We start from the raw sequence: 11,658 nt of genomic DNA, 5'->3' as shown, positions 1-11,658 counted from the left end.
CACATACCTGCAAGAGTAGGACAGTAAAGCGAGCGGCAAATGTATTGAATATGGTAGTATGCGAGTAGCGGGTTATCGCTGAGTTCTGGTGTAGTATTGTATATTTACCCGATTAAGATTATCAGTTATTGTTGTAGAGTACATGAGCTGTCTTCGATAGAGAGATAAATTAAAGAAGAGAGAACGAAGTACGAGATGAAAGGATCAAGGGAAGGTGGTTTGATATCTGAGAATGACAGGCAGTGGGACAAAAGAGTGATCAGGATGAAAGCGGAAAGTCTCACCTAATTACCTTGACCTATGTGAATCGTATCGCAGAGCTGTGTAAGCGGTATCAAGCGCGACTGTAATTTGGCAATTCAGCTTGCTGATGTAGATGATCCGCACTATCTATCTACTCGATAGAGGATAAAGATTAACTACATCTAATAATGGACAATGATGAAGAAAGGAGGTAGAAGAAGAAACAAAGGTATTGTAAAACCGGTTGTTAGTGAGTGAGCGGTAGGAGGTGAGTCATCACAGGTGCGCAAATGTCAAGTGTGTAAAAAAGTAGTCGCAATTGAAACTCTACTCTCCTCTTTAATATGTGCACAGATAAATGTAAGTAAAACATGGAAATTATATGTAATCTGAATGTCAAGTTCCAGTTCTAATTCAGGGTTTATTTAACTTTCTTAGCGTAATCACTCTTCTAATCGCCATAGATAACGTTTTTTTCAACGTTTTGCCTTAACTATGACAATATTGATCGCACGATTTCACATGCAACACACGATAAAAGAGACGATTTGGTAGCTGAGAATCATCAAATTGCATCAGAAGTCCAATATATGCAAATGCATACAACATAAATTTGTGATAGCTTCTATAGCTATTCTGTATTCACGACAATCACCTATTCATCCTTGTAATCTGAAGAATGCCGGTTGATCTCTTCCCGCGCCAATTCATGGGGACCCCACAAGCTAAGATTACAGTCAACTGATAGAAGGTGTCTTCGGTCACTGGCCAGCCGGTTATCCGATCATTACCAAGTTGATTCAAAGCGAAGCTGGCAGCGGAATTTTGTAAGATCTATTCTGATGATTGATATATCATCCGAATCGTATAGCAGGTTTTTCCCCATTGTAATTCAAGGAATAAGTGTTTGGGCCAAGCCTCCATGTGTAGGTCTGTATGGACCAGTAGGTAATCCAGCTGATATACGTGTACTTCGCTCATCAACTTCATGAGGTGGTAAAACGTCGAATAGCTTGATTCCATCCTATAGCCAAATCGGGCAAATTAGTCAATGGAAAGTGGGCAAAAATGATATAACTTACGGTTTCATATACAGCCCAAGTGCCGATAGTCTATATTGAATTGTCAGCTATCGTCAATGACCACGCATTGTAGAAAAGCTTACTGAGATTCGACTTCGGATAACCTCTACCAAACCTCTTAGACCAGGTGCACTACGTATCCTTTCCTTCTCTTCAGCATCAATAAGTCCAAAGACTTTTCCAGTCTCCTGTATGAGTAAAGTTATATCGGTGGTGAACGTGAATGATGCACCAAGTGCAGGTTTAATATCAATTTTGTTGAAAGATGACTGGGAATTGGTTGGGTGTGCAGAAACTGCTGAATTGATTATCTAAACAGCATGTAAGCATGCACGTATCTTTAACGAAGGATCGAGGATGAGAATAGACATACTATCGATACCAGTCCTTGCGTGTAAGTGAGTTCAGCTACCTCCTCCATTAGGCCGATTAGCTCGGCGTGACCTGATGTGAGAACAAATATGTAAGCTGTTGGATACCCGCTACCAAGAGATAGCTTACCTTGAGCAGAAGTAGCAGATAACAGATCCTTGAAATGGGTAAATATGGTGTCCACCACTAAAACCTTTGTTTCCAATTGATTTTGGTCGGCTATGGACTACATATACAAATCAGCTAATTTAGTGTGAGAATCGATATCAGATAACCTTTAAGAGCAAAAGAACCCACATCCTTTAGTTGCGCGATAGCATCAAACATGTCTTCCAATTTAAAGGCATTTATGACTACTAATCTATTGAGGATTGGATTGGGTTCCTATTGTGTAATGTGCATAATTCAGTTGGCTCGTGATCTTTGAGATAGTCGAGCTGCACAAGTTACAAGTTTGCAGCTCCAAATCGACCCACTTCGATACCAAAAGCTTCAAGAATCAGCTTTGCCCTTTCAGGTGAGAAAGAACCTTCCGTATCTATCCATCTGCATATCACTTCTTCATCTGAGCATAATATTCGTAACGCAGCATGCAATGCGAGAAGCTATAGGATCAAGTTGCCCGTTAGCTGTTGATAAGTCTTTTCACGATCCCGGTGGCTGATATTGTTAGTCAGCAGGTATGTCGATGATGACTCACAGATTTCCCAACTTTCTTAGGACTAGCAATTTCAATCAAACCAATTCCGTCCCATCCTTCAAATAATCCATCAACACCTTTTATTCCAGTACCTTTCCATATACCTGTTTCCTCTTCTTCTTCGTCACAGTCGACATTGATTAGATCAGCTCTGATTCCCGGATTGACCGTCAACCTTAGACATTCGGAGATTAGGTAATCAAGTTGTATATTTGATAATATAGGAACGAGGTTTAGTATAGTTGATGTAGAAGAAAATATGAGTGATTCTGTCGTTTTGATTCCTGCTGCATCTGTGATTGGCAGAGGTTAGCTTCAGTCTACTTATTGATACTGTGAAAAGCAGTTGTTGGAATCTCGTGTATCGCTCGTTCCTGTGTCAAGTCACAAAGCGAAAAGCGAGTTGTGGTCATTAACGGTAATCGAGTGATAAACTCACCTAGCTCAGGTATAAGTATAGCTAACTCAGCAGGCAAGGATTCGGAGAGCCTCTTTAACAACATACCTGCAAGCTTTGTACTTGCAAGCGATTTAAATTTATGATTGAGCAGTGTTATTATCGATCATGAATAGCAGTAAAGAAAGAAGGAGAAGAAAAGGAAGAAACAATCAAAGTCAGAAATTCCTTCTTGGACTTCCTCCACTTGGGTAATTTCGCGTCAACATGATAAGGCCAGTTTCGTGTTATGGTGCGTGCATTTTGCTATTGCTTCCTTCTTCTTGTTATACGACTACAGCTCTCTCAGCTACATGTTGTAAACTTTCAGCGATATCATCGTATCATCTGAACCTACCTGCAACTTATTAAGCAAAAAGCATCTAAAAAATCAAAGAGTTCACAAAAGATGTCATCTCAACCATTCAAGACCGATTCATTACTTCCAACTTCACTTCCCTCAGCAACATTAGGAAGTAAACGACGTAATTTCGGACAGGGTAATTCAAGTAGATTTCCAGAAGACGACCAGAATGAAAATTTGAATGCTGAAGAGAGATCACAAAGATTATTGGATAAAGAACATGAAAGATGGAATGAAAGAATTGATAAAGAAATTAAAGGTGTTTTAGATGGATTAAAAGATTTGATTGAATTAGCTGATGTAAGTTACCTACATTTCGTAACATTATAAAATATTGTCAATATGGACAAATTTCTTATTTATCATAACATGTTCTAACTACATATAATGCCTTGTTCTATTTTCTGTTATTGTCGTTGTTAAATTTAGATCGGTACATCACCTTCACCGTTAATATCATCAACATTACCATTACATTTACCATTAAGAATATCATCATTAATTAGATCATCACAAAATATAAGAGATTTATCACATGAATTAAAATTATTATTGGTATTAGGTGATGAACAAAATATAGTTGAAAAAAGGGATAAAGAGATGGATTTAATCAGGAATGATATTGTAAAAAGAAGATTGGAAGTTGGAAATGAGTTAAAAGGTTTATTGGGTTTATCTAAAGATGAAAATGAGGTTGATAAAGCAGTAAAGGACAGCAAATCAAATATAGCGGATGATAGAACAAATGAAAACCAACTCATTGCGCAAGAGGAAACGTCACATACTGTAACAAACCCAAATAGCGAAACTCAACAAATACAGACCACTAAAGAAAATACAAATGAAGTACAAGAGGTCAATCCTGCTGTAACGCAATCACCTTCTCAGCCTCAGATTCAGCCGCAAACAACCGCCAGTATAGCAGTAACTGCAGAGCATCCTCAAATAGATACTCAAGGTGACACCTTGCAGACGGGACAGAATGTTGTGTCGCCGGGCATACCTACAACGACAGAATCAACAATCCCTCAACATCAACAACAGGCGTCTACTGATACCATGGATATTGATAAGAAAGATGACGAAGAGGACGAGGACGATTTTGAAGAAGTTTGATCAGTTTTTGGTCTGAATCAAGGCGAATTAGCATGATATCGATTCTCTGCAGTTTTCTCACAATCGAAAACAACCATATGAAAAATAGATAAAAAATACCCGGCACAATTAATACCATTGAATAAGATCTACCCATTGCTCATTCAACGAGTTCATACTATATATTTATGTATATATCAACAATAAGATGTAATTATCCAGATAAATTATTTGTACTTGTGCTATATAGATCCGTATATCAATATATAGAAGGCATTGAACGCATTACTTTCCTTCCTATTTACGACAGGATCATAGTTTGATTTTTGGCTATTTGCCAGAAGAATCACTTTCAGAGAATGACAAACTATACATCTTAAAGTTAATCCTAATCCTCTCCATCATGGAATGGCCAAGCAACAGTCAATCTAGGTGGAGCACCATCCATTTTGCCAACACCACCTTCAGACCACCATTCATCATACTATTGATCATAAAGAAAACGAAACAGACAAATCAGAATATATTTTCACTCGAAATTAAACGGGATGTGAATGAATGACTAACCTCTTTTTGAGCATCTTCCAATTCAGCTAGCATCCTAATGGCATAAGCATGTAATTTCTTATCATAACCTTTATCTTCCTTTTGTTTCAACACATTATTTGAGGGGAATTTATTTTTGAGAGGACTTTCAATTGATCTTAATCTTTCTTTATCATTTTCGTCCACCAATAAACCTTCCAAAGCAGACGCAGTTTTAGGTGGCAAAAGACTAGAACGTTTACTAAATGATCTTGACATATGTGGCGAAGCAGGTTGACCAGGACTTGGCGGTTGACTTGTTCTACGTATTGATTTATTGTCTAATGGTTTGGAAGGTGATAATGGCTGTACCGGTGAAGGATCGAATGCATCGGATCTAGGTGATTGTGTAGGCAATTCAAATTCGAATGAGAATGTATTTGGTGATTTAGGAGGATCAGATGTATTCAAAGACGATGCTGGTGGCATAGATGGCGATGTAGTGATAATCGTAGGAGGTTTACCTTTTCGGTTTATCGAACTTGTTTCAGTAGGGGATATCTCGCTCGTACTTGAATGTTGTTCATTTGAAGAGATAGGCGAAGATGTATAGATTTCAGGAATCTTAGGTGAAGCTTTGAATTGACCATTTGTAGCGATATTTGGTGATCCTGAAGGAGATGGAGTATTAGGAGAGTCGTTCTCATCCATTATAGGTGAATTCGAAGCTGATGATGGTGAAGAAGACGAATCTTTTCTCTTCTTCTTGTTGCCAAACGACTTCTTGAACCAGTTCTTGGTCGCTTTACCAAGTTTACCTGATGATCCAGCCTCATTATCAGATTCGCCTTTACTTTCTGCTTGACCGTTTGAGCCTTCCATACCAAGACCTAAGCCTAATAACTTTTCAGCTTTGTTGACAGGAGGCATATATTTGGGCGATTCGGCGACCATTGTGATAGTAGATCTACTTCGAGTAATGCCTCCAAATCCAGTTTCAGATACAGGTGTAAGTGGAACAGCCAGGTCATTGGTTTCTTCAGGCATGTCGACGACTTTGGGTTCTAACTCCTCGTGTCTGCGCCTGATTCTGTCTAACCGAGTTTCAAGCAATTTGACAGACTCAATTTCGACTAGATGACCAGTACCATCCTCTTTCTTTGTATGTATATGACCAAGACGGAATACCTAGAAATATGATGTCAGCTATGACTACCCGATTCGATGAAAAAATTAGCTGTGAGACACTCACAACAAGTCTTAGGATATATGATCTGACAGATTGTGACCAGAACAGCAACAATCTTTCGAATAAATCCTTTTGTAGCAATAAACCAAGACAAAGTTCTTCTCTATCTTCAGGTCTAGCAGTTAAGACTTCCCAATGAGTGAAGACGAACGCAATAGTTTTGACAAGCGTCAAAGCATGTTCACCTTCAGTCAAGATCATTCTGATAACATGAATTAAATGAGGTATATCCAGTAATGAATAAATTGGTTGTTGTTGGGGTTGTTGAATGTCAAGTCCGTTGATGAATCCAGTAGTTTCAAATGGTGGATCAACTATACCATCTAATAAATCGAATAAAGAGAAAACACCTTTTGGAGCGTATAATGATGTTTTAGATATCAAGTTTTTGGTCCAAACATCAATCATATCACTCCATAACTGTGTACCATCACATTCCATCATTTGACCTGAATTATGATCAGGTATCATAACTCTCAAATTAGCAAATGTCGATATAGTTTCCACTAATCTTCGATTTGCAGTATCCAATACAGGTGGTTTTTGACTACCTCTAAACCCAGCTGTTTCAGTGGCTTCGAAATTTGCTGAAGAAGAGGAAGTCGTTACTGCATTGACTGATCCAAGTATATATGAATGACATTTCTTGGCAAAAATCGTTGCTAAATGAGCGTATCCTGGAGCTCGCATCAATTCAGATGCTGGAACAGGTCGATTAAGTGTTTCATAGTGTTTTACTACTGAACCAAGGTAGATTGCGAGTTGTCGATGGTATGCCCGATAGAAAGCTGGGAAAAGTTCAGAATCATCCGATTGCCATCGTCTAAGCCAGTTTCCAGGTTGGAATAGGAAAGCGTCTCTTTCTTCTTCGGTAGGGAATTCAGCTGAAAGGGAAGCTAATCGAGTGGTGTAAGCTCTAGAGTTGTCGAAACAAAGGGGAATGAGATGCTGAGGATAGTCAGGCTTAACGTGGCATTGGGCTCCTCCCATAAAGATGCTTCTAGTGAATCGCATCAAGGCGCCTTTAGGAGGTTGCAATACGGTAACCAATTGTTCTCCAACATGAGGTACTCTGAAGAAGGCGAAAGCAAGAAATCGTCCACTGAATAAAAGTGTATTGTGGAAAACACCTTTGGCACCGAGTTTACTCATAACAAAGGTCATACACCTAATCATCATTTGAGTGAATCTGGCTTGATGAGCTGCAGAGTTCTTTAATGCTCGCTCAGAAAGACATGCACTGGAACAGTATCAGCTGTTATCTCCTCTTCAAAGGAGAAACTGCATCTCACCTTTCGACTACAGCGGCTAAGCCTTCTAAGCATGCACCTCGCTCATTTGCCGGCTGTTCGACTCGCAATTCAAACAAAAGAGCGTCAGCCCATTCGAAACATGCCACTCTAAGCATAGCATAAGCTTGTTCTTCGCTTTGATCGTAAGCTCGTTTGTCCACTTCCAAAATCAGATCCAAAAGTTCGTTCCTTAGCAGGGTAGCTCGGTCTGCAGAGGTAAAACCTTGAGAAGGATATTTGAATGAATAGAGTAACCTTTCCACTTCTCTAGCTAGTATTCGAATGGATGCGCTTGGATCGGGTTTGACAACCTGGCTCCTGCTCATCAAGGATAGGTGTTTATTCCTAGGTTTCGATGATTCTTTCTGTTCCTCGAATTGAGGTTTTTGAGGAGGTTGAATGAGAGCTGGAGATGCAAGTGAAAGTGCTGGAACTGCAGGCAATGGGATATCGGGTGCTATACTGAGACCGACAGGCTTTTTAGAGGCGACTTGATCCTGCTTGAGCTCCACAGGCGTTGGCTCTTCAGCAATAATTGTTCCTTCAGGGGAGATATCACCGAAACCTAATCCCTCTAGATGTCTTTCGGGAGGTGTATGCGGGGGTGAAGGAGAAGGAGTTTCGTTTGTCGTTGAACCATGTGAAGGAGTTCTGGCGTGATCTGTGGATGATAATTCTGAAGAAGTTGACCTTGACCTAGATCTAGAACGAACATTATCTTGAGCTATCTGCGGGGGAACAGGAAGAGATTGGTCGAACGGAGATGATGATGAATCGCTAAGCATCGGAGCAGAAGACGATGAAGCAGAAGCGAAAAACTTGGCTACTGAGGGAGAGATGAAACCTGTGTTTGAGGTAGAGTCCATATCTGAAGAAGTATTCCAAAACTCGTCAAGCAGAGGGAGACTTCCCGCAGGGCCATCGAAGGATTGTGATCTTCTTCGTTCAGATACTGTTCTTTGCAATCTTGATGCAACGGGAGCTGCTCGAGGTGACCTTGTAGAGAATGATCGTACTGGTGACCCCATTGGTGAAGCTCTAGACCCTCTGTACGGACTACGAGGACTTCTAGGCGATCTTCTAGGTGATCGTCGAGGTGTTGTAGGTGATCCACTGCCGATAGCATTTCCGCCAAACCGGTCGAATGCGAAATCGAAATCCAGGTTCAAATCTGGTAAGGATAGTAAATGGAGTGATTTCGAAGGTCTGATAGGAGAAAAGTCGATCGGTGTAGCATCAAGAGCACGGGGTGTCGAACTTGAGGAATTAGGAGACTTGCTGTTAAAAGACAAATCTTCTGAATCTAATACAGGGGTAATATCGGCTGGAGGAGCGAGAGAGACTCGGTTGGACATTGCACTGAGATAAGGCAGCGAAGAAGAAGGAATCATTTCGGATGAAGGTGTTTCTGGTGATTCTTCTGATGGAGCTGAAACTGGCGATACAGCAGGTGGCGGTGCAGGAATTTCTCTGACAGATTTTTTCGGCTTTGATGGGCCAGCAACGTTGAGTAACGAAGCTGTACCTGTTGAGGCTGCACGTAGCATCGGGGGCGGTGTGGGATACATTGTTCGGTCAGTTGAAAATGATGGTCTTTGGTGCGAATCTGCTGAGATACTATTTTGCACAGGTGAAGGTGTTAGTCGAGACCCAATTGAGGGTCGTCCCAATTCGTTACCAGACGGTAGTCTGAGTTGATCTCCTGACTTGCGGCGGGGAAGAGGAGGAGTGTCCATGGATTCCTTTTCTTTACCTTTCCCGTTGCCTCCACGTTGGAACAGTGCTCTGAGAGCACCGGAACTTTTCTTCAACGATAAACCGGACGTTTTCCTTTCCATTTCAGGTGGTGGGGTGGAAACAACAGTACTAGCTACACCTAGGGACTTTTGCTGCATTGCTCGTATCTCTTTCTTAGTAGGAGCAATTTCTGTTGACGTTCTAAGTAAATCTTCTGATTTCCTGGTGAACATAGGTGGCTTTTCGGGCTTAGGAGTGGTAGTTTTCCATATATGACTTGATGAACTGGAAGATGCAGCATCTAAGTTTGAAGCAGGTGGAGTACTGAGTGATGTTTGTCTAGGTGCAGGTGAAGGACTTGTACTTCGTAGATGATCAAGCGACTTTCTTCCTCCTTTTTGCGGTTGTGGAGTTGGTGATAAAGGCGGTGCTGTCATGTTCCTTTCGAAAGGTGGTCTATCTTTGGGTGCTTCAAGGTCGCTGCTCACCTTCTTCATAGGCACCATTTTGGCTGTAGGCAAGCGAGAATTGACTCGAGGTGGTAGGACTGGTTCTGTATTAACAGGACTCCTCAGTTTCTTATCTTGATCAGGATTTTCTACATGTGTCCAATCTTGACTCAGTCGACTTTCTTTCAGATCTAATGGTGGCGGTGTTCTGCCTCTGTTAGCAAGGATTTTCAGTGGTTTGGTGGGGCCTTTAGGTCGAATCTCATTCATCAAAGGCGTAGGTGGTAATGGACCTTGAGCCATTGCTGGAACTTGTGTCCTGCTTGGTGTGGGAGATTGCTGATGATAGGATTTTACTCTTTGGGTTGTGAAAGGCGCTGATGGTGAAGAGTCAAATGTGTCAGACGAGGATGCTATGATAGGGTTGTGTTCTGTCTTCGAGGAATAAGGGGTTTGCAATGTCCTAGAAGAAGTTGATGCTGTAGTAGAAAGCGAGTTTGTTGAACCGCTGGTACTGGCCATAGAGGCATGAATATTGGGTCCAGGTGATCTACTCCTCCTGCTGCTACTGCCTTTACCACTATGACTCTGTTGGTTTGATGCGCCTATCGGTTGAAAGTTGGAAGCAGGTGTAGAGAAGGGCGGAGTGGTCGATGGAGGATACGCTGAGGGGATATATGTTGGTACAATAGGTGAAGGTGAAGGCGAGCGTTGCTGTTGGGTAGCAGGTCGATTGTAAACTGTAGTGTAAGGACCGAGCTAAACGTTTTCAGAATTGTTAATATCTATTTCTGAAATAACGTATATAGACGGCAAGCTAGCGCTTAATATTTTTTATTCGCCCACAGGACTATGGGTCTCCGAAAACAGCGAAGCTTGGAATAACGACTCACGTTCTGTACACCTAGTTCAGCAGCTTTACCTATTGCACCCACGCCACCACCCAGTACAACAGGTGGTCCTGTACTTCCCATTCTCCTCCTAGATGATCTTGAACTCTCTTTTCCTGCTCGTCTGGAGCTCGATCCACTTGCCACTGCATCTTGTGCAGGCATCTTGATAGGTACGGAGACTGGTGTATTCAGGTTGTAATACTGTGATGACGGAATTGATGCCCCTTGTGAACTTCTTCCGGTTACCAATTCTATTGATTTATGTTGATTGACTTATCCATAAGTTGAGCTAAGATGATCTAAGTTAAAAGGTGACCAACGGATGCTGGTATCAGCTTTTGATTACAGACGGGATCTGAACAGATTTTGGGCAGATGATGCAACGGGTGGAGATGGTCTCTGCAACTAGAGAGGTAGCGTTGCAGCCAAGCTGACGAGATTGAACCGCTTTAGGTAAAATATCAGATTATCACTCAAAACTCACGAAAGGTATCCGTTTAATTAGTCAAATCTAGCCTTTCTAATAGGAATCTGTTGACTCCAATAATGTTTACCAAAGTAGTAGTAAGCTTCCTTTATCCTAGATGATAAGCGATTCAAGAAAGGCGATGTATCTGAATGGAAGAGATTGAATGCGTTGATGATTCCTTTAATCCGTGTGTGACCAACTTTAAATGCTTTCTTCTTTAACAAATACACACAAAACAAGGAATTGCTTGTAGATGTTATGATGAAACTTCCAAAAGACGCTTTGACCTTTCTTGATGTTGAAATGTTTTCCGAAACCGAAATTATAATGACAATCAATGTCTGTGTATTCTAATCTATATCTTTCCAAGTTGATCCAGCATCTATTTCTTACTGAAGATTGATTGACCAAAACCAAGATGGAAATGAACTTGACGATCTCAAATCGTTAAAACGGGATTCAGTCAATGATGAGATGTGAAACTTTAAACAATACAGGAGATTTAGTAAAAAGTAATGTTGAACTGAATCAATCAATTTTACTTGTTCTATTTTTTGGTTTCTTTTGTCTCTTTTGTCTTTTATCTCAAGCTCACTTTAATTTTTAGCTGTATGGTGATGAGTTGAAAAAGCACGCACGCGCCTCTCCTTTGTCTTTTTGTTCTCAGTTTCTCGTTAAAAGATCAAAAGAAATCCCCGATTTCCCACGTTTTTCCTATCTCTTCAAGAACCGAATTTCCCAGTTAGGCAGTT

General features: G+C 40.9%; 3 protein-coding genes across 3 annotated transcripts; 1 reads left to right on the top strand and 2 right to left on the bottom strand.

The window, feature by feature from the left end:
• Positions 1-1,135: 1,135 nt before the first annotated feature.
• On the bottom strand, positions 1,136-2,900 carry L201_000935 (uncharacterized protein; the record flags this gene model as incomplete). Its single annotated transcript, XM_066216730.1, has 9 exons — positions 1,136-1,267; positions 1,326-1,355; positions 1,409-1,636; positions 1,699-1,769; positions 1,827-1,923; positions 1,995-2,081; positions 2,174-2,302; positions 2,398-2,690; positions 2,837-2,900. 9 exons carry the CDS (start codon positions 2,898-2,900, stop codon positions 1,136-1,138), a joined length of 1,131 nt encoding a protein of 376 aa, XP_066072827.1.
• Positions 2,901-3,242: 342 nt separating this feature from the next.
• L201_000934 (uncharacterized protein) lies at positions 3,243-4,313 on the top strand (the record flags this gene model as incomplete). The annotated part of the gene is made up of 2 exons (XM_066216729.1): positions 3,243-3,497; positions 3,627-4,313. 2 exons carry the CDS (start codon positions 3,243-3,245, stop codon positions 4,311-4,313), a joined length of 942 nt encoding a protein of 313 aa, XP_066072826.1.
• A 367-nt stretch (positions 4,314-4,680) lies between these two features.
• L201_000933 (uncharacterized protein) lies at positions 4,681-10,599 on the bottom strand (the record flags this gene model as incomplete). Its single annotated transcript, XM_066216728.1, has 5 exons — positions 4,681-4,776; positions 4,860-6,005; positions 6,070-7,306; positions 7,359-10,303; positions 10,438-10,599. 5 exons carry the CDS (start codon positions 10,597-10,599, stop codon positions 4,681-4,683), a joined length of 5,586 nt encoding a protein of 1,861 aa, XP_066072825.1.
• Between the last annotated feature and the right edge of the window lie 1,059 nt (positions 10,600-11,658).

Source organism: Kwoniella dendrophila, chromosome 1, assembly GCF_036810415.1.
Source record: "Kwoniella dendrophila CBS 6074 chromosome 1, complete sequence".
In the NCBI taxonomy this organism is placed as follows: domain Eukaryota; kingdom Fungi; phylum Basidiomycota; class Tremellomycetes; order Tremellales; family Cryptococcaceae; genus Kwoniella; species Kwoniella dendrophila.
Note: the sequence above shows the minus strand (reverse complement) of the source record. Positions and strands in the feature narration are given on the sequence as shown.